Genomic DNA, 27,660 nt, shown 5'->3' with positions numbered 1-27,660 from the left:
TGCGAGGCGGCTCTGGCGTGCGGGGTGAGTCCCGGGGTTTCGGGGGCCGGGCATCCTCGGGGCGGACGGGGAGCGGGAAGCCGGGGGAAAGCCGGGGGGATACGAGGGGTCCTGCGGACGACGCCCGGAGCTGGGATCGGTCGGCGCACCCCGCCCCCGGCGTCCGCGCTGACCCTCGCGCGCCTCTGGCCCGCAGACCCCGAGGACGCGGCCATGCCGGGCGGAGCCGAGGCTGGGGAGGCCGAGGAGGAGGCTGGGGCCGGGTCCGGGTCCGAGGCGGAGGAGGACGCGCTGTGGGAGCGGATCGAGGGCGTCCGGCACCGGCTGACGCGCACCCTCAACCCAGCCAAGCTCACGCCGTATCTGCGCCAATGCCGGGTCATCGACGAGCAGGACGAGGAGGAGGTGCTGAGCACCTACCGCTTCCCGTGCCGTGTCAACCGCACCGGTGAGCCGTGGGGGGCGCGGCCTTCCCTGGGGCCTTCTTGGGGCCGACCGGCCAAGGGCTCTGATCCCCGGGACCTCGGTGTCCACACCGGTAGGGTGGGATGGTTGCTGTGTCCGCCATCCTGCCTCCTTTAGCGTGTCCCCGTGTCCACACCGCGCCTGGATTTCTCTCCCGCCTCCTCGGCCCACCTTAGAGTAAGGGGTTGGCTGTAGTTGCGGTTCAGGCCGGGCTTGGGACCTCCCGGTCACAGCTGGTGGACTTGGCCTCGTTCCTGTGTCCTTTGCTTTCATAGGTTCTCCTTGTCCCCCGCTTTCTGTGTGTCACATACTTCTCGGAGAGTTATTTTTCTTTATTTTCCCATCCCAGTTTTTTGAGGGTGCCTTCTCCCGTAGGTTGTGCCCCTGAACGGAGCTGGCGAAGCAATGAGGGTCTGATGGTGGAATTTCAGGCACTGGTCAACGGGATAGATATTTTGGTTTGCCTTTGAGGATGGAGGGGGCTTTTCTGTGCCGTTGTAAAGGCAGGCTCTGTTTGCTGGCCCTGTATCTGTGTGGAGGGCAGGCAGGGGCTTGAGGTGCTGTTGAAACACACTTGCCACTGGTGATGGTGGGCGAGTGGGTCCTGATTCTCCTGGCTGCAGCAGACAGGCTATCTCCTCTGATGTGTTGAGTCAGGCCACAGTGTGTGTCACTGGTTCAGAGATCTGGGGAATGTGGGCCCTGGAGTAGTCGGGGGCGGGGGCGGGGAGAAAGCAGCTAGGCGCTGGGGGCAGCCCTCACCTTGACCCTTGGACACCCACCCCTCATTCTCCAGGGCGCCTGATGGACATCTTGCGCTGCCGGGGGAAGAGGGGCTATGAGGCCTTCCTGGAAGCCCTGGAGTTCTACTACCCCGAGCACTTCACACTGCTCACTGGCCGAGAGCCTGCCCAGCGCTGCTCCATGATCCTCGGTGAGTGGGTCTGCTGTGGGTGCTAGCAGCATGGGTGCCAGCGCAGATTCCTTACCCCCTCCCTGTGAGGGGGGCACTCCTATTGTGGCCATTGAACAGGCAAGGAAACTGAGGCACAGAGACAGCTGAAACTGTCTGCCCAAGGCCTCCCCAGCCGGCTGAGTGTGGGGCTGGGTTTGTAATGCAGTTAGAGTCTAAATTCAGAGCCCACACACTTAACGTAGCTCTTTCCCCCTGAAATTGTTCTCAGACATGTATGTGGCTGACAAGTACCAGTTGGCAGTTTCTTCTGTAAAAAATTCAAACATGCCATGAGATGAGAATAAACAGCAAAGATCTTTACTTCTGTCAGCTCTTCTCTGCTGGTAACACTTTGGCAATTATACACACATGCACACACATACACAGGGGATCATCTTACATGTCTTGTTCTGTATTTCATTTTTTCTTGGAACAACTGATTTTTGTGATTCATTCCCCCCCCCACCACCAGTGTGATTCTGTTATGCTTGTTTTTAATGACTGCATCGTGTTTGTTAGTAATGTGCCATAGTTATTTAACACATCCTTTATTGATGTGTTATTTGCAAATATTACAGTGTTGGGAACACCTTCTAGATGCATCTTTGGGCACATGTGTGTCTCAGGAGAAGTTCTGAGAAGTCATATTTCTCAGAGAATGTGTAGCTTCCCTGGTGACTCAGTCTGTAAAGAATCTGCCTGCAGTGCAGGAGACCTGGGTTCCATCCCTGGGTTGGGAAGATCCCCTGGAGATGGGAATGGCAACCCACTTTCAGCATTCTTGCCTGGAGAATCCCATGGACAGAGGAACCTGGTGGGCTACAGTCCATGGGCTCGCCCAGAGTCGGACATGACTGAGAGACTAGCACACACACAGCATGGGTCCCTCCAGCAGTGTATGAGCACCCTTTTTGTTATACCCTCATTCATCCTGGGGGTCATTTTAAAATATTTTTTGTGGTTAGATATATGAAAAATAATATGTTGTTGTTTTAAGTTTGCACTTTGTTGAGAGATGTATTCAGCTTACTCAACAGGTTAGTTAGCCTTGGGCAAATGGCTTGACATTTCTGTGCCTGGATTTGTCTGTCTTTAAAATGGGTGCAATAAATAGTACCTACCTTAAGTGTTGTGAAGATAACATAAATTAATATACATATGTAGCGCTCTTGCCTGGAAAATCCCATGGATGGAGGAGCCTGGTAGGCTGCAGTCCATAGGGTCACTAAGAGTCGGACACGACTGAGTGACTTCACATTCACTTTTCACTTCCATGCACTGGAGAAGGAAATGGCAACCCACTCCAGTGTTCTTGGCTGGAGAATCCCAGGGATGGCGGAGCCTGGTGGGCTGCCGTCTATGGGGTCGCACAGAGTCGGACACGACTGAAGCGACTTAGCGGCAGCAGCAGCAGCAGACCGTGGAGTGGGACAGACCAGAGTGGGACACAACTGAGTGACTAAGCACAGCTCAGCACAAACATAGGAAAATATGTTCCTCATTGCATATCTGCATGCATACATGCTCAGTTGTGTCCAACTCTTTGTGACCCCATGGGCTGTAGCCCACCAGTCTCCTCTGTCCATGGGGATTCTCCAGGCAAGAATACTAGAGTGGGTTGCCATTCCCTTCTCCAGGGGATCTTCCCAACCCAGGAATGAAACCCAGGTCTCCCGAATTGCAGGTGGATTCTTTACTGTCTGAGCCACCAGGGAAGCCCATGAATACTGGAATGGGTAGCCTATCCCTTTTCCAGGGTATCTTCCCTACCCAGGAACTGAATTGGGCTCTCCTGCATTGCAGGTGGATTCTTTACCAGCTGACCTATCAGGGAAGCCCTTTCCTATGTTTACCAGTCGTTTTTTGCTTGGGAATTTGCAATTTGATAGTTTCTGGCCATATTTTTATTTTGTTGTTTGCTATTGATTTGTAGGAGCTCTTTATATAGTGTGACTCTGTGTCATGTGTTGGATTTTCTCCTACTCTGTTACTTGTCTTTTAACTTTGCTTCTTACATCTGTCATCATTCAGAAATCTCTTATAGTTTTTTTTATTTTTGCCTTGTTTAGGAAGCCTTTCCCTGTCCTCATATTGTAAAAATGGGTTCCAATATTTTCTTCTAGTGTTTTTCCAGTTTGGGTTTTTCCATGTGGTCTGCCATCTTGCTGGATTTTATTTGCCTGACCCGACTTTTCTCTGCCCTGTCCTTGGCAGATGAGGAAGGGCCTGAGGGCCTGACCCAGTTCCTGATGACAGAGGTGCGGCGGCTGCGGGAGGCTCGAAAGAGCCAGCTGCAGCGGGAGCAGCAGCTGCAGGCCCGGGGCCGGGTGCTGGAGGAGGAGCGAGCAGGGCTGGAGCAGCGGCTTCGGGAGCAACAGCAGGCTCAGGAGCGCTGCCAGCGGCTGCGGGAGGACTGGGAGGCCGGGAGCCTGGAGCTTCTGCGGCTTAAGGATGAGAACTACATGATCGCTATGCGCCTGGCACAGCTCAGCGAGGAGAAGAACTCAGCCGTGCTGCGCAGCAGGGACTTGCAGCTGGCGGTAGGCCCTGGGGAGGTTGGGGTGGGGTGTGCCACGGGAAAGGGGCAGCTTTGCAAAAAATGATGGTAATATGGTAGCCGGCTGGTGTCCCAGAGCCACCATCTGCTGGCTACTGGTCCATGGGCAAGTCCCTTCTCCACCCTGTGCTTCAGTTTTCTCATCTGTAACATGGGGATATTGATAGTGCTTATTTCATTGAGTTATGACTGTGGTTCTCAACTGGGGTTGATTTTGCTCCTCCTGCCCCTAGCAACTTTTTAGCCATGTCTGGGAACACTTTTGATCATCACAACCAGGAGTGTGTTACTGGCGTCTAGTGAGTAGAGGCCAGGGACACTGTTAAATGTCCTTGGAGCCCAGGAGAGCTCCACAACCAAGAACTGTCCAGTCCAAAAGGTCTGCAAGTGCTGAGGCAGAGAGACCTTGAGGTAGAAGTATTCCTCAGATTTAAGACACAGAATTTAAGACGTGTACAGGGCCTGGTGCAGGGTTAGTGCTCGAAACCTGGATTGGTCAGCCATTGTTATCGATATTATTAAGTATGACTCTATGCTATGTAGGTTACACGCATCACATCATGTAATCTCACAAACATACCATGTACCACGTTCTCGTTTTGAAGTACAGACACAGGTGCAGATTGTAAAGGGACTCGCTTAAGGTCATAGAGCAGCAAGTGGCACAGCCCGGATGTGAACCAGGGCTGCCTGGTGCCCCTGCTGGCTTCTGCCTCGGGACGCTCTTCTCTTGCTCCCATCCAGACGAAGTCTCACCCAGTTCTCCCTATAAGCGAACGAGGCCATGCCTCTTACAAGCTGAGAAACTGAGCCTCTCTTTCTTGGTGTCTTATTGGGTCTTCACATGGGGATAAAGCTGGGATTTTACTGCTGCAGAGAGTTGTCTCAAGGATTTGACAGTGCCTGCGGCCAAGGCAAGAGATGCAGGGTTTGATCCCTGGGTGGGGAAGATCCCCTGAAGGAGAAAATGACAATCCACTCCAGTATTCTTGCCTGGAGAACCCCATGGACAGAGGAACCTGGTGGGCTACGAGTGAAGTGACTGAGCACACAGGTGGCACACAGTAGGCTGTCCTTGGCAGTACTGCACAAGGTTCCATTGGGGGATTTTGATGGTGGGATCTGAAGCCCCCTGACCCCATGAGCCTCAACTGTGGCTGGGGCACCCCAGGGGGTGAGAGGTGGCCGTGGACAGTAGGTCGCATGTCCACAATGAGCCTGTAAGTGTGAGAGCACTGGTGTGCTGGAGCCTGTGACTGTGGGTGCCATTGCGGGTTGGGGGGGACATCTGGGGTAAGGAGTCCTGACTGGGGGTTGTTGAGGCCCCAGCTTCATGGACCCAGGCTGCCAGGCCCACTTGAGCCTCAGGTTCCTCATCCTTGAAGTGGGAGGTCAGGATGCAGTGACATCATAGCAATATAGCATCGCCTGTGTAGTAGGCATGGTCCTCCGGGCTTGATGTCCATCAACTCCTATAATTTCCTGGGAACTCCACTGGAATGGGGGTCAGGTAGAGCCCTGTTATTATCCCCATGTATGAATGAAAAAACTGAGGCACAGACAGGTTGGTTGGAGTACTTTCCCAGGGTTCCAAGATGGAGAATTTCTGACTTTACTCTGGGCACTGCTGGGAGTGGGGAGAGCCTGCTCAGAGAGGACAGTGTGATGGCCACTGGTCCCTGGGTGCTGGGAGGGGCTGTGGCCAGCACAGTTTGTCTCGCCTTTGGGTTGCATGTGATTGTAAGTTGGGTCTGCTGAAGTGGTGGATATGTGCATGTGTCTGGGTGGGGGGTGCCTTGTGTGTGTGTGCACCTGTCTGGAGCCTCCTGGGGTTGGGTAGAGGGATGATGAGGTGTTGGAGGTTCCCTGTGTGTCAGCATTTCAGCTCTAGGTGCTGAAATGTGCACACTATGTGTGTGCTTAGTCACTCACTTGTGTCCAACTCTTTTGTGACCCCATGGACTGTAGCCTGCCAGGCTCCTCTGTCCATGGAATTTTCCAAGCAAGAATACTGGAGTGGATTGCCATTTCCCTTCTCAAGGGGATCTTCCTGACCCAGGGAATCTTCCTGACACAGGGACCAAACCCACGTCTCCTGCGTCCCCTGCACTGCAGGCGGATTCTTTACCGCTGAGCCACTGGGGAAGGTCTAGGATGGCTCTAGGGGTAAAGAAATCTGCCAGTGGGCAGAGAACAGCTGCTTTTTTTCCGGTTTAGCTGATGGAGGGTAAGGGATGAAATTCAATTAATAGATAAGCTTTTCTTTAAATGTAGCTATTGTACACTTGCCTTAATTTATTGGAGCTTTTCTGCAATTAACAAAGGCTTTGCAGGTGGAGATGAACAGAGCAGCTGATCATGCTTTTTCCTGGCAGCTTGGGTTCCCTCCCCCCCAGACAGGTGTGTGGTGGCTGTTATTTAATACTGTATTTTATAAGGTGCAAATTTAATGAGCTGTTATTTCTAAGCAACATAAACTTAGAGGAATGAACGCTATAATTTTGTGCTAAGTGAGTTTGTATACCAGGATTAAATGCATCTGTTATTTCCTGGTGTTCGGCGGAGACTCCCAGGTGCCCTGTCTCCTGAGCTCATCTGGGAAGCCTGCCGGCCTCGGGTCAGGCAGGAGGTCGGGGTGTGTGGCTGTAGTTTGCTGGAGAGGGTGTGACCACATTTGCCCTTGTAACTAGCTGTCTTTCTCCAGCGGCTCACAAAGCGGGTTTTGTGAGGGGAAAGGAATGTGAGAGTCATGAATTTCTTTCTGAGTCCTCTGCGGAGGAGGAGTGGGCTGTTAATTCATGGAACTGCCTGACCCAGTCTCCAGATCCTTGCGTGTGTGGGGTGGCGGGGGTTGGAGAATGCTATGCCAGGCTCTGGAGGCTGGGAGGCTGGGAGTCCTTTCCAAGCAAGGCCAGGGTGCTCCTAGGGCACCAGACATCAGCATGCCTGAGTGTAGCCCCAGAGGTCACTGTGTCGTTTTCCAACAATGACTTCATTTCGTGGCCTGCCACCTGCTTCTCCTCACGTCGCTGTCTAGCCACCTCAGACCCCACATGAATTTGGAAAATCACTTGGGCTAAGTACACTCATAATCCAGCCAGCTGCTCATACATCTCTGCCGTGGCCACCACTCAGCCACCCACACAGCCCCCTTGATCAGTTTCTGGCTGCCCACACTGAACTGGTAACAGTGGGGGGAGGGATTTTATTCAAAGCTGTAAAAATAGCCACTGTTACACCCCCATCAGTTCTGTAGTTTAAAGGTGTCTATCCACCTGCTGTCTTGTTTGATGCCTGCAGTGACTTTGGGAGGCAGATGGTGGAGCAAGAGCAGGGGGATTGAATAGGTCCATTTTACTGATGGGGAAACTGAGGCCCAGAGGAGGTAAGTGAGTTGCTCAGGATGATGGAGGGTAAAATGGTACAATTGAAACCTGGACCCCAGATTTGGAATTTGTGTTGGGAGTGAACCAATAGCATAACCATCCCTCATGGAGGCTCTGGTAGGAATATCTCTAAGGGAGGATCAGACTCATGGCTGTTCTGTGCATGTATGTTGAGCAGGGAGGCTTTCTGAGGGGGGACTTCCTGGCTCTTGGGCTGGGTGAGACCCTCAAAACTGTCTTCCTCCTTATTCCCCTGGGAGATGAGGAGACTGAGGCACAGAGAGGGGCCATGACTTGCCCAAGGCCACACGAAGTTAGAGGCCAAGCTGGGCCCAGCCCCTGGGTCCTCCTGTTCTTGGTGCAGCCCTCCTTCCTGTCCATTATGCTGGTGCTGGGCTCAGTTGCCTGTGCTCAATGTCAGAACTGCAGGACAGACAAGTGTGTTGTGATCTGGCCCATCCACCCACAAGTGCTTGAGGCAGATTCCCCTGGGAGGGTGGCTTGGCCTTGTCATATTGGTCCAGCCTGTTGCTTCTTTGTAGACATGTCCAGGGAGGATGCCTGCTTGGGCCCCTCTGGGAATGAGGGAGGCACCCCGGATGCAGGAGCGGGACCTCTGTCTCCCCTCTGGCCTGGCTGGTGCTCCCTCCCTGAGCTGACCTGTGTCCTGGGCCCCAGGTGGATCAGCTCAAGCTCAACGTGAGCCGGCTGGAGGAAGAGTGCACGCAGCTGCGAAGGGCCAGGGGGCCACTCCCTGGGGCTGAGGAGAAAGAGAAAGAGCCCGACAGTGCGGACCTGGTTTTGGAGCTCCGTGCTGAGAACCAGCGGCTGGTGGCCTCACTGCAGGAGCTGCAGGAAGGCCTGCAGCAGGTACGGGGGGAGGGGAGACCCTCCTGCTCACTTGTCCCCCTGAGGCCTGGAAAATGAGGATTCTAGATCCAGGGATCTGAGATCTGGCTGGCCTCTTAAGCTCTGAGTGGAGGCCCTCAGCTCTCCCTGGGTGTTGAGTCTGGGGTCTGGGGCTGGGGGACGGGGGACTCAGGAAGCCTCTGAACTCCTTGAAACTGTGCATCTGATTTTGTGTGTGAGCTTTTTTTTGGGCAGTGGGCCCCCAGTTTTCCCTGGATTTGTAAAGGAGTCTGACTGTGGAAAGGTTGAGACCTCTGAGGTCTGGGTGGCCCTAGGGCTTGCTCAGTGTCCTGTGGCAGGTCAGGGACAGCATGGGCCTGCCAGCTGGCCATCACTCCTCACAGGAAGTTGGGGAGGAAGCTAGGGCTCTGGTGTATTTTATAGGGTTGGGGGTGTCTAGCTAGGATGTGGGTCTGGGGACTGGATCTTTGGCCCATGGTCTCCCTGCCTGGGCCAGGCTCAGACCCTGTGAAAACCCCTTGTCAGGCCAGAGGAGGAAGGTAGAAATAGGTCTTGGAAATATTACCCATCTTCTGTCCTGGCTAGTGGGTTGGGGCCAGAGCAAGAGAGAACAGGCCTGGTTCTTGTTGAGGAATAAGATCCTGGTCCAACTTGTCCAAGCACGCCCTCATCCACTTACCTCATTTGTACCCCAGATGCTCCCTGGAGGGTGGGCAGAGCTGCTGGGGCCACACCCACTCAGCAGAAGGGGAAGCCGGAGTTCAGAGAGGCCAAGGCTCTCGGCCAAGGGGGCAGAGCTAGTATGTGTTCCCCCTCACCCTACACTCAGGATGGGCCCGGAGCCAGGGCTGAGGCAGCACTGAGCTCTGACACCCGCCCCCGCAGGAGGCAAGCCGGCCAGGGGCCCCAGGCTCCGAGCGCATCCTCCTAGACATCCTGGAGCATGACTGGCGTGAGGCGCAGGACAGCCGGCAGGAGCTGTGCCAGAAGCTGCATGCTGTGCAGGGGGAGCTGCAATGGGCTGAGGAGCTGCGGGACAAGGTGATGTCCACGTTCCCCATACACCCCCTGCCTTGCCCCCACTTGCCTTTTAGCTCACAGCCTGGGGAAGCTCCTGGGGAGTTGGGGGGGGTGGGAATGCGCATCACCCGTTTACTTCAGCCAGCTTTCCCCGAGCATCTGCTGTGTGCCAGGTCCCATGCCAAGAGCTGTGCATTCGTTTGTCCTCAAATATGTGTTGAGGTCCATCTGTGAATAAAACAAAGGTCCCTTCTCCTGGGGGGACAGATTCTAGCAGGGGAGACAAACAGGACACTTTATGTATAATCCACAGTCCCTCAATTCATGTCATGGAGGGTGATGAGTGCTGTGGAGGAAGCAGAGTGGGTTAAGGGGGCAGACTGCAGTTGCAATGAGGAGGCCCACGTGGGTTGGGATGGGTTGTTGTCCCCATTTTACAGATCAGGCAGCTGAGGCCCAGTGAGGAGATGTCAGTTAGCAGCCCAGGCCACCCAGCTGGGGAGGTGGGCATTCATTACAGGGGCTCAGGCCTTTCCCTGGACCTGCTGGGCTCCTGCCCATGGTCCCCAGCCCTGGAGTCTGACCCGGGTGTGTCCCATCCTGCTCCACCCTGCTGCACCCACAGTATCTGCAGGAGATGGAGGACCTGCGGCTGAAGCACCGTACGCTGCAGAAGGACTGTGACCTGTACAAGCACCGCATGGCCACCGTCCTGGCCCAGCTGGAGGAGATCGAGAAGGAGCGGGACCAGGTGAGCCCTGCCTGCTGTGTGGCCAGTCCTCGTTCCCATCCAGGGGAATATGGGGAGAGGCAGGTGGGACTGGAATCGCAGACAAACAGTATACTGGTCAGTTTAGGATGGGCCAAGTAGGCCAGGAGAAACAGACAGGGGACCTGAGTGCTGATGTATGCCAGCCCTGCCCTCTCAACACATCTGTCTCGCTGGGCTCCTGGGACAGGTGTGAAAGCTGGTGTGGGTGGTCTTTGCATCTGAATCCTTGTTCTCCTCACATCAAGAGCAAGGCTTTCAAATGTTTGTTGGTGAAAAGATTCTCAAAAGGTCTGGCTCCCAGGCCCTGGCTACCAGTCCTTCACCTCCTGAGGGGTGGGCCAAGGCCCCCAGCCCTCCTCGTCTGAGCTCCCCATGCAGCGGGGAGGGCAGCAGGTTTTGTCCTTGTTCGAATCCCTGGAATCCCTGGAGCAGTTGGCATCTACACATGAGCCTTGGGGGGCCTGGTGAAAACACAGATTTCGGGTTTCAACCCCGGTCTGGGATGGGCCCAAGAATCTGCACTTCACCTGGTTGCTCCTAGCCCCTGAGACTCTCACCCCTGCTCCCTCTGAGACAGTGGGTGGTAGGTCCCCGTGGGCATGGACCCAGCTCTTGGGCACCCTGGTCTACATTGTGTGGAAAAGTTCTTTGGGTGCACTGGGCTGGGTTTTGAACCCTGGAAGCTGGGAATAAAGTCCCCCATACACTGTGTCCCATAGAAGAGTTTTGAGTTGTTTCTGGGAAATGGTACGAGCCTGGACTCTGCAGCTGTGTCCCTGCTGGCTTGGTGTCCCTGCCTGTAAAATGAAAATAAGGAGGCTCTCTAACTTGAAGAGTTAGTGTGAAGATTAAATGAGCCAATATTTAGCACAGGGCACAAGCGTGCATTAGCTGCCGGTCCTGTTGCTACCCACCCCGCCCCCCCACCCCCTGGCCTGATCTGAGAGGTCAGAGGCCAGGACAGCTAAGCTAGCATGTCACCTTTGGCTCCTGGCCCCAGTTCCCTCCTTGCCCACTCTTGCCAGGCCATCCAGAGCCGAGACCGTATTCAGCTGCAGTACTCGCAGAGCCTCATTGAGAAGGACCAGTACCGGAAGCAGGTCCGAGGCCTGGAGGTGGAGCGGGATGAGCTGCTGACGGCGCTCACCAGCCTGGAGGGCGCCAAGGCCCTGCTGGAGGTGCAGCTACAGCGGGTCCAGGGGGGGCCCCATCTCAAGGTGAGCAGAGTCAGGAGTCCAAGCTGGAACTCTCAGCCAGAGTAAGACCTGGTGAGAGACCTCAACCGGGGGTGGGGACGTGGGGGACTCATTGGGAGTGCCCACCTGGGTCTGGGAAGATGCAGGCTCTGGGAGGAAACATGTGGGTCCTGGCTGGAGTCATCATTCGAGGTCAAGAACATGCCAGTCTTGGAGGGGGCTGTTGGCCAAGGTGGACAAAATGCAGCTCGGATGGGTGGGGGTTGGTATATCAGGGAACAGGACAGGAGTGTAGGGGCCTCTGGGTTTCTAAGGTTACACCTGGGGCGCGAAAAACAGTTTGAAGCTTGTCTTATCATATGCTTGGAGAACCCCAGCTCCCTGAGGGCTGGTGAGCATCTTAGAATGCAAAATATGTGCCCTAGAAGTTCCTCAGAGACCGACTAGTACAGTTGCCTCATCGCACAGGGCCCAGAGAGGGTCAGAGGCTGGCCCAGGATCACATAGCCATCCAACAGTGGAGCCGAGCCCCCAGATCCCTTATAAATCAGACTCTGGCTCTCAGATCTCTGTCAAGATAGGAAAAGAAAGGCTTTTCCTATTTTGTGTGTGTACTTAGTTGCTCAGTTATATCTGACTCTTGGTGACCCTTTGGACTGTAGCCCATCAGGCTCATCTTTTCATGGAATTTTTCAAGCAAGCGTGCTGGAGTGGGTTGCCATTTTCCTCCTCCAGGGGATCTTCCTGACCCAGCGACTGAACCCACATCTCCTGTGTCTTCTGCATTGCAGGCGAATTCTTTACCCACTGAGCCATCGGGGAAGCCTTTTTCCTATCTTGGGTTTGCTTAAAGAGGATCAGTCCACCAGGAGTGTACTACCTAAAGAAACAGAACAAAAGAAGCATAAATCTGTGATTTTTGACTTTTAAATATCCTCAGTGGCTTACTTTGCCCTAGAAGTCCTACAGGGTGGTTCCCTTAGTTGTCTACCTCAAGCCTGGTTCTCTCAGTCTCAACTTTTTTTTTTTTTTTTTTAATTAAACTTTTTGTTTTGTATTGGCATATAGCCAATTAATAATATTGTGATGTTTTCAGGTGGACAGCAAAGGGACTCAGCCGTACATATATGTGTATCCGTTCTCCCCCATACTTCCTTCCCCTCCAAGATGCTACAGGACATTGAACAGAATTCCATATACTGTACAGTAGGACCTTGTTGGTTATCCATTTAAAATATAGCAGTGTGTACATTGTTGATCCCACACTATCCCTTCCCCCAGTCACAGCTTTTTAATTCCTAGAATGTGTCAGTCCTGCCTCAGGCCCTTTGCTCTGACTGTTCCATCTGCCTCCCCGACTTGAACACGTACTTATCCTTGAGTTCTCAGTTCTAACCACACTTTCCCTGGAAAACACTCTGATGACCCCCTGGCCGGGTGGGCCCTTTGAGTGCCTTCCCCACCCCAGGTACCTTCCTTCCCAGCTCTTTTGGAAGCTGAGCCTTAATTCCTTCATCTGCCTGCTTGTTTATAGTTTGTCTCCTCCACTAGGCTATGAGCTCCATGAGGGCAGGAATGCAGCTCCCTCCTTCCCCACGTCATCCCTGTTTCCAGCACTCGGGCGTTGAGCAAATGGTGGTGGCTGGCCCCGGCCCAGCGCTGCTGACCGCTCCCTCTCCTTTTCCTCTCCAGGCCTGCGCCTCTTCCCATTCCCTGTGCTCCAACCTCAGCAGCACCTGGAGCCTCAGCGAGTTCCCATCCCCACTGGGAGGCCCAGAAGCAGCGGGGGAGGCGGCTGTCGTGGGAGGGCCCGAGCCCCACACCTCGGTAAGACGCCTGCCCTAGCCCAGATGTGGGGGGTACAGTGGCCATCATACTATTACTGACACACAGGGGGCTCTCCAGTTTGCTGACCATTCCATTTCCCATGAGAGGAAATTGAGGCCCACAAAAGCTAAGCGCCTTGTTGAAACTCCCAAAGAGGCTGGCTCAGTGCTGGGCCTAGGCTCGGGCGCCAGGAGACCTGGGGAGCCATTCACATACCAAAACTTCGCAGAGCCCGCCTGTCCACTCTGGGCTCAAGTTCCTGTCTGTGAAATGAGCACAAACTTGGCACAATGAGCTGTGGGTGGGTGCTGTGGGGGTGACCAGGCCCTGCTGTGACTTTGCAGGAGGAGGCCATGGACAACGAGAAGGAGATCAATCGCCTCTCCATCCTGCCCTTTCCACCCAGTGCTGGCTCCATCCTCCGCCGGCAGCGAGAGGAAGACCCTGCGCCCCCTAAGAGGTAAAGGAAGAGACCCGGGGTGGGAGGTTACTACTCTTGCCTCCCAGAATCCCTGATGCCAGGGTCAGGTCTAGGCTGTCACCTCCCTTTGCTGCCCTTAAATAACTGGAGCTATGGAAACCCAGGTCCCAGGATTCATATGCGTAACCAAGGGGTTAAGACAAGGTCAAAGGGCAGAGTGGGCTCAGTCCCTGCTGAGTACCCTGACATAAGAGTCACTGGAGGTTAAGCCTCAAAGAGCCTTAATCCAGGGGGAAGCCTGGGTGTTCAGGACTAGGAGACATGGAGGAGGTTCTCAGGGGTCAAGGATCTCAGGCAAGAAAGGCTGCAGGTTCAGGCAGCAGCAGAAAATGGGGGCCAGATAAACTGAGCCATATGATTGGTGCCAGGACTGAGGGCAGGAGATAGCCTGCCACCTGGCATGTGTCCCCCGTCATTGGCTTGATGTAATGAGTGAACCCGCCATGATGAGTGTGCGATGGGAAGGTCATGGTCTAGTGTGGGAGGCAGACCCTGGAGCTACAAATGACAGTAGAAAGTAGAGTTGGGATGAGGCATGAGAGGTTAGGGCAGGCTTCCTAGAGGGAGAGGCGTTACAGACCAGAAGGGGTGGCCTTCTAGGTGGAGGGACATGGGCACAGTTGCACAGTCAGAATATTAGCATCTTGCCCTGTGACTTTAGGAGTCTAGCGTGCATGTGCTTGGGGGTTGCCAGACACTGGGGCAGCACGGGCACAGGAGCAGGGGATGGGGCTGGATGCCCACCGCGCTCAGTGCTGGCCCCTCCTGCCCTCTCTCTGCCCAGGTCCTTCAGCAGCATGTCAGACATCACAGGTAAAGGCCCCGGGGCTCCCCGGGGAGGGCTCGTCTGGGAACCCACCTGAGGCCGGTGCTACCTATGCTGCCCTTGGCCTGTGCCCCCTCCCTGAGGCTCTGCTGTCCCCTAAGCAGGGAGGCTGTGCTCAGAAGGCCCTGGGGGAGTTGATTCCCACTTCTCATCCTGGGCCCATCCTGATCCTCTCTCCTGGTCTCAGCTGTGCTCTGTGGAGCTACTCAGTTCCAGCCCGCCCTCCACCTTCTTCCAGGAAACTGAAGGGTCGCCCTGCTCAACCCAGGCCCAGCCCTGAGCCCTGTGAGTCCAGTGTGTTCCCAGGGCCTCCAACCTGCCAAGGTCTCTGGGCCCTGAGCCATCTCTGGGCTCAAGGGGCTCAACCCCTTCTCATGGACCCAACCCTCCCTCACTGGTCTGCTGGCACCCCTGAACCTCACCCCTCCTCCCCAGGGAGTGTGACGCTCAAGCCCTGGTCCCCGGGCCTCTCCTCGTCCTCGTCCTCCGACAGCGTGTGGCCTTTGGGAAAGCCGGACAGCCTTCTGGCCAGAGGCTGTGGCCTGGATCTCTTCAACAGGTACTGCAGTCACCTGCGGCGGGGTGGAGCTGGGGGGCTGGTCCGGATCCCCAGAGAAGGGTGAGCAGGGGTGAGGTGGGAGGGAGCAGCAGAGAAGCCCTTGCTCATGCCTCTGTCAGACTGTTGGGTTTTTGCACAGAGGCAGACGTTGAATTCATATGCTGTCACCATTGTCTGGGAGGCTTGGGCTGGTTATTTCACCTCTCTGGGCCTCAGTTTCCTCATTGGGGTAAAGGGCACAGCAATGTCTTCTGCAGGTGGTGTTTGGAGGCTTAGGATTTGTGGCAGCCAAGCACCCTGCTTTGCCAGGCATGTGGTGAGTGCTTGGTAGGTGGCAACTGTTACTTGTACTGCGTGCCTGTCCCTGCTCAGATCTCCCAGCAGGACTGAGCCTCCCAGCAGACTTTGTGCTGAGGGTGGGGTGGGGTGGTGGTAGTTTGTCATTTGTGGCTCCCTGCAGCTGAGCTGGCCCCATGCCCACGACTGGAGACACGAGCCTTGGCGGCTCCCAGCATGCTGCAGGCCATGTGCTCTGTGCGTTTGGGTGGGTGCATGGCTCTCCTGGTCCATGATCTCAGGAGGACAGGCGATGGAGGAGGCTGATCTGAGTATGTGGCCTTTGAACGCAGCCAGGAGAGAGCAGGCCAGGAGGGCAGCTGGGTGATACGGAAAGAAGAGAACAGAGGCTGTCCAGGGTCAGTCCTAGCGTTCGGTGGTGACTGGAGCGTGAGGACAGGGACGGGGGAAGGGGGAAAGATGAAAGTCGAGGCTAGGGCAGGCTTTGTGAGTCAGGCTGGAGAAGTGTGGTGCTGTGCACCCTGGGAAACCTGGGCGGCGAGGGGAGCGGGGGATGGTGCTTAGCTATTACTAAACGCAAGGCCGGCTCCTGGCTGCTTTACAACATTCCCTCTGTCCTGGGAGGCAGGCTCTATTATGATTACCCCTTTTTTATAGAGGAGGAAACCGAGGCTCAGAGAGGTTAAGAGACTTGCCCGAGGTCACACAGCTGGGACGTGCCAGGGCCAAGCTCCAGAGTGGCCTGACCAGATTTGGGTTTTGGGGAGGGCATAGGAAGCACTGAATGTCATAGCTGGAATGTGGGGATGCTGCTTACAGAGGACAGGTCGCTCAAGAAATCAGGGCAGAGCAGCACCGGGAGCCTCCTGCCTCCTGGAAGCAGCTTGGCCAGGCCCCTGCCCCCACTCTCACGGTTCGGCATAGGGCCCAGTGTGACATTGTTTGTCACTGTGCAGGACGTGCTTCTGGGGGAAGGGGTGGAGGCACCTCCCTTCCTGCCTGCCTCGGCCCTTCCTCCCTTCCTCTGCTCAGGCCTGCAGCAGGGGTCCTGGCTGCTATCCAAGGGCCTCCGCCACAGAGGGAGCTGGAGGTTCTGGCCCATGTGATCATGGGACCACCTCTGATGCCCACGCAGTTCCTGGGGAGGAGGGAGATGGGGGAGGAACACATATTGAGGGGTTGGGGCAGGGTTGGGGGACTGAGAGAGAAGGGGGTGGGCTCATGGGGGTTCAGGGATGTACAAGTCCTAATGGACTGGGGAGCACTGTTTGCACATGGCCTGGGCTGGAGGCAGGGCTACAGGTCAGAGCACACGCGGGATCCAGACTTGTGAGCCAGCTGAAACCCTGGCTCTGTCACTTGCTACTGTGGGGCCTTGAGCAACTCGTTTAATTTCTCATTACCTCAGTTTTCTGCTCTGTAAAATGGGCTCGCAGTAGTACCTGTCCCTTGGGGTCATTGTGGAGGTTCTCATATTCTTACTAGAGTGCTAAATGCAGTGCTTGGCCCATAGTGAGTGGGAAGGTAGCTCTTAGTTATTGTTGGTGCTGTTGTGGCTTAATCCTCGGAGTAGCCCTGCAAGCCCCATATACAGATGATAATGAGGCTCAGAGTCAGGAATGTGTCCCATGGCCACTTGGTGGTGGAGCTGGGGATTCCAGAGTCCCTTCCCCTCGTCACAGCTACTTGAGTTTTTTTAAAAAACTTTTATTTGTTTTTGACTGTGCTGGATATTCATTGCTGCACACGGGCTTTCTCTAGTTGCAGCAAGAGGGGGCTACTCTCCAGTTTTGGTGTGCAGGCTTCTCATTGTGGTGCCCCCCTCTTGGAGCTCAGGCTCAATAGTCACGCACAGGCTTAGTTGCCTCATGGCATGTGGATTCTTCCCAGAACAGGGATCAAATCCGTGTCCCCTGCCTTGTCAGGCAGATTCTTAACCACTGTACTACCACGGAAGTCCCCACTGAAGCTGCTTTAACCTCCACCTGTGTTGAGTGCTCCCTGTGTGTTGGGCGTTGTAGCTCTTTGCTCTCCCCTGCCCCTCTTGGCTTCCAGAGCCTTGGGCCAGGACGGAGGATGGTAAGGCAGGTGGAAAAGAGTGAAAGTGACATGTTGGGTGGGGAGGACACTGGGAGAGTATCGGGGTGTTATCTCCTGGGAAGGGCCATACCTGCCCGCTCTTGTTACAAAGACAGGATCTCCGGCATTGGCTGACCTCGCACAGGGAAGGTTTGGGTAGGTCATTGTCTAACTCCACCACCCACCAGCTGTGTAACCCTTGGCAATTGTAACTTCCCCTGGCTTCAGTTTGCCTCTTCTCTTATGTTGGGGTAATTACAGATGGCTTCCGTAGGGTGGTTGGGAGGATTCAGTGAGGTAATCTGTGTGACATGCTTACATCTCAGCTTCATAGGTCCTTGACCTATGAACCTAGGGATCTTCCCACAGTGCCCTAGGGTGTAGGGCAGCACTCATCCAAGACACCTAACTCATGATGCTCAGGGTTGGCAGAGTGAAGGACTTGGCCCAGTTCCTGTTGTTCCCCTGTGACCTGACTCCTGAGCTGACACTGGGGGATAGGATTGGGAGCCCTCTCCTGGTGGATGAGGACCCGCATCCTTCCCACAGGCAGGACTGGGATCAATTAGATCTTGTTGCCAGAAACCTAAGAGCTCCTGAGAGGTTGGAGCAGGCAACCCCTGCCCTCTCCATGTTCCCTTTTCTTCCCCACCCACTTGTCTGCTGAGGTCTGAGTCTGAGAGACCTGATCTGGATCCTGCCCTGTGAGCCCCCAGGTAGTAGCCTGGGGCTGTGCAGGCTCAGAGAAGTCACTTGGTCCCTCAGGAAGGTGGGCAAGGGCATCCTGAAGGAGAGGATGCCCAAGCTGGGTCTCTGAGCCTGAAAAGGTGGAACGACTGAGGAATTGCCCTGATGCTGGAATTGCAGGGAGGGGGCGTGGCATGCAGGCATGGGTAGGGATTGAGCAGATGGACCTGGAGGGCCTGAATGCAGTCTTCTCGCTGGGCCCTCAACTGGAGAAGCCAACAGTGGTCATCTGTCTGTGGGTTTGAAATTGGGTGAGGAGAAGCTGGACCACAGAGAGGTGACTTGTCCTGAATCACAACTGGTGATAGTAAATGTCTAGCTTTTATCAGGCACTGTTCAGCAACATCCAGTGTTTAAACTTACTGAGTTGTACAACGAGGTAGATAGACACAGATGGGACTGCTGAGAACCAGAGGCCTCCTGGCCCCAGAGTTCCTGCTGATGCCCTCCACACCACATTTCTCAAACTCTTCTGATGGCATCCCGCTGCAGGAGAAACCCAGTACAAGTGCCTGGAACAAAAGGGTCACAGGAAGATAGTTGGATTTACTTGAAGGGAGGCAGGCTTGTATTTTCTGTTCCATTCCATTCAAAAACAGTGCTGGTCATGACCCAGTGAATTTCATAACCCATTCAGTTGGAAAGCCCTGGAGCCCTCTGGTTTCCACCTCTACCTACATTATCTCTATATTTGTCTAAGCCTCACACCCACAGTGGGAAGTGAGTGTCATCATTGTCCTTGCTTTATGGATGTGGAGATAGAATCAAGTGGCCAGCTCGCTTACAAAGGCTAGAGCACAGTTAGTACTGGGGTTGCAGCTGATAGCTGTGGCTTCAGCCATTGGGCAGCATAGCCAGGCCCAGCCTCAGGCCTCCCATCTCTGTCCAGGCCTTTCTGTGCCCAATCGATATGGCCAGGACAGTCCCGAGGCTGAAGGAGCCTGTAAAGGCAGCCCAGATGTCCCCAGCACCCATGTCTATCCCTAGCCCCTGGGTCTTGGTCCTCTATTTTGACTGAGGGGGCAGGAGCCAGGCTAGACTCCCAAGGGCCAGGGTCTTCCCCTGCATGGGTACTGATTGGGTTAAGGTCTTTGCAGCCTTGCCCACCCTGGGCAGGCAGCAGGGGGCAGTATGGCTGTGTGGCTGAAGCTGCCAGGGTAGATGGGGAGGTGAGTGAATGACCAAGCTTTTCCTGGGCTCCCTCTCTATTTGGGGCACACCCACAGAGCCTGACCTCTCCCCTTCCCTAGAACCATGGAGGAGGGGTCATGGGGAGACTTGTGGTCAGTTCTCTCTGAGTCTGGCCACAGGGCTTCACCACTTCTCATCCAGGGATAGGCAGAGTCCTCCTATGACAGGGATTTGGTGACTCTGTCCTGACTGTCAGTGGTACCCACTGACCACCAGAGGAAGGTCAGATACCTTCATTCCTTGCCCTCCATAGGCTGGCTCCAGCTTGCCTTTCCTGGGAGCTGTTTCCCAGGATGTTAAATTAGTTAATTAGGGCAAGGAGTGTAGCATGGTGTCTAGTACATGGGAAGCACCCAGTAAGTGTCTGATGCTACTGTTATTATTGTTGTTATTAAATTCTTCTGCATTGTATCCTTTTCTCCACACTTCTGCCTATACCAGCTCTTTGGTCTGGAACCATAGGATTCTGTCTGTTCCAGAAGTACTTCTATTCTTCACCCTCATATAGCCTAGCTGCTGCTTCCTCTGGGAAGCCCCTCCCTTTATGCTCCTACTGCCAGCAGTAACCATCCTTGATCTGTTATGATTTAAGGGTGACCTCCTGCCCTAGACTATGAGCATAACAAGCTTTTATTAGTCATCTGCCAGATGTGCCAGACACTTGTGATTGGTGGTAGGGATCCAGAGCCAAACATGATAGAGGGCTGATTCTCAAGGCATTTTATTGAGGGAGGAAACCAAGGGGAAAATAGAAAAACGGGGTGCTCCAGCAAGAAGCTTCACCTCACTGTGTGCAGGGGTTTGAGGGTTTTGGGAAGGAGAGGTTGCTTTTGACCTGAACAATGAAGGATAAGCAGAATTTGCCAGGGAAAAGAAGGGAAAGAGCATTCCAGCGGGTGCAGTGGCCTGGGGTGGCAGTCTTGGCATCTTTGGGGCATCACTATAGTTCTCCAAGGATATTGAACTGAATCAACATACTGACTAAACGCTAATTCATCTCCTTTCTCTCTGCTCAGGTCTCTGGCTATCCGAGTGTCTGGCTGGAGTCCCCCGGGGGGACCTGAGCCCCAGGACAAGGGCCCAGATAGCCTGTCATTCCTCGGGGACAGCTGGTCTGGGGCTGTTGTGCGGAGGGTGCTCTCTGGGCCAGGGTCGGCCAGGGTAGAACCAAGAGAGGTGAGGCCCCGCCCCTCTGAGCTGGGGGTGGAATTGGTACATTAGCTGGGGCTGGGCTCCCTCTGATTGGTGGATCTAGATCATTGGGCGGAGTTTCTGGAGATTGGTCGAAGCAGAGGTGGGCTCATCGGTTAGCCCCGCCTCAGCCAGCATTAAGTGAAATCTGATTGGGCAGGGCTGGGAGGTGGGGCAGACTGATAGCACCTGGACAGATCCCCACCCTTACACATGGAAAAGACCAGACAGCCACGCTGGGTGGGGAGGCCAGTTGCAGGGAGCAGGGTCTGGCTGGGTACACACCCTGTAAGGTGGGAGCATCAGAATTTTGAGACATGGTCACCCCCACACGCGGTGTTCTTTGGCCTCAGGGCTGTCCTGGGAAGCTAGCTCAGTTTCCTTCCTGTCTGGGTTTTCTCCCAGCCAAGGGCAGAGGCTGCTGGTTTGGAGGGGGCAGGGCTGGAAGGCGAGGCCCAGCAGAGAACCTTGCCCTGGAAACAGACGTCCACGCTCCCACTGATGGACTTCAAGGGTAAACTTGGCCTGGGGTGGGCAGGCACTGAGGACTTAGGAGTCCTGGAAGGTCAGAACTGAGGGCTCACGAGAAGGCTCCTCCAGTCCATAGTGTGGGTGGGACAGCCCCGGCCTGGGAGGGGGATGCCTCGCCTCCTGACTCCTGTTACTGCTCTTCCCTTCTACACCACTGTCCCCTTGCTAGTTGTCTCTTCTTATGCTCTTCCTCTGTCTTGTCCTCAGTAAGCAACTTACAGTGAAAGGAGCTCTGGATAGGAGTCCAGGAACCTGGGTTTGGGTCCTGGTTCTGTCCCCAGTGGGCTTGGTGGCTTGGGGCCAATCCCCTCCCTCCCTGGGCCTTGGACTCTCATTTTAAGAAGGGGAAGGTATGGCCTTTCTGAGGTTAATGCTTGACTTTCTCCTTCCCTTGTCCTTATTGCTGCCCCCTGCCTTGTCCACACTCAGCCTGCCAGTCCTTCCACGAGGCCCTGGATGCCTGGGTGAAGGAGCCAGGAGCTGAGCCCTTCTACATTCGAGCCAACCTCACCCTGCCTGAGCGTGCTGACCCCCACGCCCTGTGTGTGAGAGCTCAGGAGATACTGCGGCTGGTGGACCCGGCATATAAGCGACGGCAGGAGTGGTTCTGCGCACGGGTTGACCCCCTTACCCTGCGAGACCTGGACCGGGGCACCGTGCCCAACTATCAGAGGTGACACAGCCCGCGGCCCTGGGAGCCGGGACTGGGATGGGGGACTCTCGGCCCCCTCCCGCAGTCCCTCGCCATCCTCTGGGACAGGATTGGGGGAGGGGGCTGGAGGAGAGAAGGTGAAGAACTCCCCACCTCCCTGCAAACTCATGACATGACCTCCCTTTTCCCCCACCCTCTCCCGCCAGAGCCCAGCAGCTCCTGGAAGTTCAGGAGAAATGCCTGCCATCCAGCCGACACCGGGGCCCCCGCAGTAATGTAAGCTGGGCTGCGGAGGACAGGGTGAGGGCTTCGGGAGGGGGAGCCAAAAGGGAGAGGACAGGCTCCATTCTCTGGAAGCTGGGGGAGGAGACCCCAGCCACTTGATTGCTCATCTTCTTGATGAGCATTTTGGTTGCGTCTTCACCCAGACTTGGTTGATCCTATTCCCAGCATGTCCATCAAAGAGAATAGCAATAGGGCTCCAGTCCAGGTAGTTGACAGGGGGAAGTGAGGCATTATGCCCGGTGCTCAGGAGTATGGGTGGCATGTGGTGAGCACTTAACAGAACAATAGTCACACTCCCTTCTCTGATCCCTGGACCATGCGCCTAGGCAGAGCAAGGCTCGGAGAGGTTAAATATTTCAAGAGACCATGGTACTAAAGAGAAGGTGAAGAACCTGGGCTTTAGAGGCAGGCCTCTGGAGTTTGCATCTCAGCTCTGCTCCTTCTTTGCTGTGTGACCTTGGCCGACCACCTGACCCTCTCATGAGGCTGTTTCATCATCTGTAAAATGGGGAACCCGTGCCTGTCTCGTGGGTTCATGCATGTGGGATCTAGTTAGTGTTTGTCCCATTGTCACATTATTTAACACCTGTCAACTATTGATATCCATGGGGTCGCAAAGAGTCAGACATGACTGAGCAACTGAACAACAACCACCACGATTGTTATAATTAGCAGTGTCGATTTCGGTTTTTCTATATTCATCCTACACTGCTGATTAATTGGAAGAGACCCCAGAGTTTGTCTCTTACATCTTATTAGGTCCTTCTTGGCCTCGATTTCTGACCTGTAACGTGGGGGCAGACCTAAGGCTCTTCTAGCTCTAACTAGCTCTAGCAGCCTTACTTCCCTGGATTCCTAGTAATGGTCACCCGCCTCTGTCTCGGGGGCTGTACTGGGCCAGGTGGGGGCAGGGGACAGCCAGATAGAGAGGGGGTTCTTGTGCTGAACTGCCCTTTCTCCCTGAGGATGGGACGGAGCTGAGCTCTCAGGTGCCCCTCTTTTTCTACTCCCTCACCAGCTAAAGAAGCGTGCCCTGGACCAGCTGCGACTGGTGAAGCCCAAGCATGTGGGGAGTCCTCCTGGGGACTCCCCAGAGCAGCTGCTGCTGGAGCCCTGCTCAGGTGTGTGCCCAGGTGGAAAGGTGCAGCCATTGCCTACGGGCTTCAGGACTGTGCCCATCTGGGTGTCCTTTGGCCTTGGTGTTCCCTTTGGCCTTGAAGGGCTTGTGGGAGGGTTCCAGTCGGGGGCAGGGTGCAGGCCAGGGACCTGGTGGGAGATGGGCCACGAGGTTGGAGGGAGCTGGTGTGTGTCCAGGTGTGACCAGGGGTGAGGCACGGGTAAGCATGGGCCTGTTTTTATCTGGCACAGTGTGCACAGCTGTGCCTTTTGCCTGGGTATGGTGGCAGGTGCCGTGATGACCCCAGAGAGAGTTCCTGGAGGAAGGAGGGTGGGGGGTTAGGGGAGCCCAGAGGAACAAATAGCAATTCTGAGGGTAAGGCTGGTTAGGTTTCCTGGAAGGGAGATTGTTTGAACTGGGGCTTTCAAGGATGAAGACTGCATGCCAGGTAGAAGGCAAAGACTCAGAGGCATGGCTATGTGTCGTATGCTTGGAGGACACAGAGTACAGCAGGCACATAACTCCGGTCATGCATTGTGCCAGAGAGGAGGGGGGAGGTAGGAGGGGGTCCCTGCCCACCTGGGAACTTGGGAAGGCATGTCCTAGGCTCTGACAGGAGAGTTAACTGGGCCACCAGGGTATGCAGAGGTCCTGTGATTACAGCTGCTGATCTGTGAGGTCGGAATAGAGCTTGTAGTGAGGGGATCTGTGGCTTGCTGCCTCCCCAGCTCCGGCAGGGCTGGGTCACCCACGTGGAGGATGTGGCCTTCTTCCTGAGAGTTGTGGGAAGTTACTGGTGCATTGAACACAGGGGAGTTACAGGATCTGACTTCAGCGTTGAAGCCTGCCCCAGCTGCCGAGAGGAGAATGGCCTGTAGGGGGCACGGGTGAGGCCTGGGATGGGGAGGAGGACCGTCCCAGTGAAGTCCAGCAGTGGGTGTTAGGAAGGGAAAGAAGATAGGGGCCTTGAGAGGAGGCACTGGGGTTCTGAGTATTGAGGGGGCTGGCCATCCCAGCAGCGAGGAGCTGGGGCCCTGCCTGCACCCTCATCTCGTCTACATCCTGTCCCCTCCCATGCCCAGAGCCAGAGCAGAGCCTCAAACCCTACAGCCTGGTGCGGCCCCTGCTGGTGTCTGCCCTGCGGCCCGTGGTGCTCTTGCCTGAGTGCCTGGCTCCCCGGCTCATCCGCAACCTCCTAGACCTGCCCAGCTCCCGGCTGGACTTCCAAGTGTGCCCAGCAGGTGAGCCTGCGCACTTGAAGATGGGAGGGCAAGGTGGTACCGTGGGGCAGTCAAGCCCACTGGCCCTTCATTTGTGCCTTTCTGTGCTTTGCAGAAAGCCTCTCCGGAGAGGAACAGTGCACACTGTCAGCACCCGGAGCCCCCAAGGCTCGGCCTGCTGCCCCTGGTCTGGGCAGCAGGATCCGTGCCATCCAGGAGTCTGTTGGGAAGGTGGGTGCTTGGGGTGGGGCATGGGGGTGGTGCCCTCTGGGCCCAGGAGCAGAGGGTGACCCTGGGCAAGCCCCTTCCCTTCCATGGGTGTCTTCGCACCTGTGAAATGGGTAGCCTGGGGCACTCTGCCTCAAGTGGCTCACCCTGGAGAGTTTGGCTGATACATCTGATCTGTTCATCCTTGTCTCAGACTTGCCGCTCCCCTGGGAGCCACCTGGGGCTGCCAAGGGTGGGGTCAGCGCCCTCTGCAGATCAAGGTCTAGGGAAAGTGACTTTTTTCCCTGAGTCTTGGGCTTTCCCTTCCAGTTCTTTCCTTATTGCCAAGGTGGATGGGGAAGCTGGACCCTGTAGGGGGCTGTGTTATGGGGGCCCAGTCAGGGGGCAGGGAGGCTAGGGTCTCTGGCTTGGGAGTAAAATGTAGCCTTGACCACCCCTACCCTGAGAAGAAGCACTGCCTGTTGGAGCTGGGTGCTCGGGGCGTGCGGGAGCTGGTCCAGAACGAGATCTACCCCATCGTCATCCACGTGGAGGTGACCGAGAAGAATGTCCGGGAAGTCAGGTGAGTTGGGCCGGGAGGAGGGGTGGGGACCCTGCACTTCCTCCTGTTTGGATGCCTTGCTCTCTCTCTCTCTCTCCATCTCTTCGTTTGCCTTCTGTCTGTCACTCTGACTGCCTCTGTCTATCCTCCCTCTCTGACTCTCCATGTCTTAGTCCATTCCTTTCTCTCTGTCTCACTGTCTGTCTTCATCCCCCACTCTGACCACGGCCTGCTGTCCTCTCTTGGCAGGGGTCTGCTGGGCCGGCCGGGCTGGCGGGACTCCGAGCTGCTGCGGCAGTGCCGGAGCTCGGAGCATGTGCTCTGGGGTCTGCCTTGCTCCTGGGTGCAGGTGCCCGCCCACGAGTGGGGCCACTCAGAGGAGCTGGCCAAGGTGGTGCGGGGACGCATCCTGCAGGAGCAGGCCCGCCTCGTGTGGGTGGAGCGTGGCAGCACCAGAGGCGGCGGCAGCAGCAGCAGCAGCGAGGCCTGAGGGCCCCCCTGGAATGCCTGAACCTTCCTCCCTCACTCCAGAAGCCACCAGCAGGGACCCTGGTATCTGCAGTGGAGCAGTGTCCTCCCATCCTGAGCCTTCCTCAACCCTGGGACTGTTGACACGGGGCCCTCGGCTGTGGGCTCTCTCACCCACAGGAGCCCCTGGCCAGAGCTCCCTCCCACCCCTGTACTTGCTGCTCTGGGCCTTCCCCTGGCCCTGTGTCTCCACGGACCCTTCTCGTGGGTCTCAAACACACATCTGTGTCCTGTCCCTCATGGCGCTCCTCAGAGCATCTGCGTTCTCAGTCCTGTGCATTGGTTTGCACACCCAAGATCCCACAGGGTGGACTCGAGTCTGCCCCTCCCCTCGGCTCACAAGGTCTCCTGGCTCCACAGCCTCTTATTTTTTTTTGGCCTCACTGTGTGGCATGCAGGATCTTTGTTCCCTGATCAGGGACTGAACCTGTGCCCTGTGCAGTGGAAGCACAGAGTCTTCGTCGCTGGACCACTGGGGGAGTCCTCCACAGCCTCTTCTGTTCACAGGAGCCCCTGAGCCTGTCGTGTGTGACACCCACCCGTCCAGCTGACATTTCTTGTGTTTACCTCCACGGGGGCGTTGTGGCCTCCCCAGTCCATCGTCACCTGTGACCCTCGTGTCACATGTGTGTCTGTGGTTCTCCCCTGTGTAAATGTCATGCCCCCACCCCCGTGACCCTTAGGCACTAACCCGCGTGTGTTCCTGGTGAGCACACTCGAGGACCATGTTCTCACAGCACCTGCGCCCCTCCCTGTCCTGCCTCTCAGAGGGATGGGTGGGGAGGGGGCCAGCCGCTCTGTTACCAGAATGTACAGCTTGTGGATTTTTAATGGGCTTTTTTTCCCCTCAGAAGCTGCACATTATGGAACATTAAACAGTTTGTCATAGAAGCTGGTGGCCTTTTGCTTGCTTGCCTCCCTGGCCTGGGCCCCCTTCCCCTCGTCCCACTTGTTGCCACCCCCAGCTCAGGTTGATGCCACCTTTGAGGTTCCTGCTCGCTCATGGGGAGGGTCAGATTTCTCTCCTGACTCATCCTGGAGCTGCCTACCATCTGTGCTGGCATCACCTTACCTGCCCCCAAATGACCGGAGAAGGGCCCCACAGATGGGCCACCCCTGCACCCAGCCCTGCCTGTGTCTGATCGTCAAAGAGATGTCTCCTGGAGCGGGGATACCTAGCCAGCACGGTCGGGTCTTAGGCTAAGGGGCTCGGCCACTGAATCCAGAAGACTAAGAGCAAACCGTCAGTCAGTGTGCTACCAAGCCCGTGAGACTGCTTCACTGTGGAGAGGATGAGAACTTCCAGTGGGCGAAATCTAGGCAGGCTTACTGGAGGAGGTGCTGCTTGAGCTTGGGATGTGGGATTCCTTTCTTCAGGAAGCACGTAAGGGACTCACATGCCTATGTTGTTCCTGGTCCTCCTAGGACTCTCCTCAGTCACAGTGATGAACTTGGGCAGGCTCCTGGGAGTTGGGGGGAGTGGATAGACTAGGTGGAGGGAACCTCGAGCAATGGCTCAGTGGCAGGAAATAGGTTGAGATTGGCCACTGGGGAGTGGTAGGAAATGAAGCTGAGAGGTCCAAGTCCAGGGGTTGGGGGCTGCTTACATTTAAAGTCTGGCTCAGATATCATTTCCACAAAGCCTCCTGAGTTTCCCAGGCCTTGGGAATTCTGGGCCATGCCATGCTCTGCTTTGTGGCCAGATGGTGGGTCTCTATGGGTGGCTATTGGCTCCCTGGCCATGGAGACTGGATTATGCTCATTGGGGTAAGCAAACCACCCCCTTCTTGGCCCAGTGCTTGGTCTATGGACATATGAGCCTGGGTGAAGTTGCAGGAGCCCAGTGGCTGGTCCCATGTTAGGTGCCCTTTGCATGGGGGTGGAGAAGCCCACCAACCGCAAGTCTTATTTTTATCCCCATCTTACAAATGAAGGTGAAGTTCAGAGAGGTGAAGTAACTTGTTCAGAGTCACACAGCTAGGGATTTGAACCCTGGTCTGTATGGCATGAAGCATGGGTTTATCCCTTGGAGATGCCATTCTGAGAAGATGGGCTGTGAGGGTGCCTGGCACAGGGCTGGGCCATAGAAGGATGATTCAGAAGGGTTGGTTTTCCTTTTCTCTCCCTCTATAGTGCTAA

At 55.7% G+C, this 27,660-nt stretch overlaps 1 protein-coding gene across 2 annotated transcripts; it reads left to right on the top strand.

The window, feature by feature from the left end:
• On the top strand, window positions 1-26,326 carry CARD10 (caspase recruitment domain family member 10). Of its 2 annotated transcripts, XM_068970425.1 has the most exons (21): window positions 1-24; window positions 197-448; window positions 1,262-1,399; window positions 3,635-3,960; window positions 8,042-8,233; window positions 9,119-9,274; window positions 9,879-10,004; window positions 11,051-11,242; window positions 12,914-13,048; window positions 13,393-13,508; window positions 14,314-14,342; window positions 14,791-14,914; window positions 20,245-20,404; window positions 20,825-20,933; window positions 21,380-21,623; window positions 21,809-21,878; window positions 22,906-23,008; window positions 24,087-24,245; window positions 24,340-24,455; window positions 24,902-25,014; window positions 25,243-26,326. In XM_068970425.1, the coding sequence occupies exons 2-21, from the start codon at window positions 214-216 to the stop codon at window positions 25,481-25,483; spliced, it is 3,084 nt and encodes a 1,027-aa protein (XP_068826526.1). In that variant the 5' UTR covers window positions 1-24; window positions 197-213; the 3' UTR covers window positions 25,484-26,326. The 2 variants fall into 2 exon arrangements, with proteins under 2 accessions (XP_068826526.1, XP_068826527.1); XM_068970426.1 differs by lacking the exon at window positions 8,042-8,233.
• Window positions 26,327-27,660: the final 1,334 nt, after the last annotated feature.

Source organism: Capricornis sumatraensis, chromosome 4, assembly GCF_032405125.1.
Source record: "Capricornis sumatraensis isolate serow.1 chromosome 4, serow.2, whole genome shotgun sequence".
Taxonomy (NCBI): Eukaryota; Metazoa; Chordata; class Mammalia; order Artiodactyla; family Bovidae; genus Capricornis; species Capricornis sumatraensis.
This window is presented reverse-complemented; position numbering and strand designations above follow the sequence as displayed.

What these genes read in the sequence shown, in the direction of transcription:
- CARD10 (XM_068970425.1), top strand. Translation starts at nt 214, where the DNA reads ATGCCGGGCGGAGCCGAGGCTGGGGAGGCCGAGGAGGAGGCTGGGGCC. An exon ending in CTGAGGAGCTGCGGGACAAG is followed by an intron (nt 9,275 to 9,878) that starts GTGATGTCCACG and finishes CTGCACCCACAG; the next exon opens with TATCTGCAGGAGATGGAGGA. An exon ending in CCAGGGTAGAACCAAGAGAG is followed by an intron (nt 20,405 to 20,824) that starts GTGAGGCCCCGC and finishes GTTTTCTCCCAG; the next exon opens with CCAAGGGCAGAGGCTGCTGG.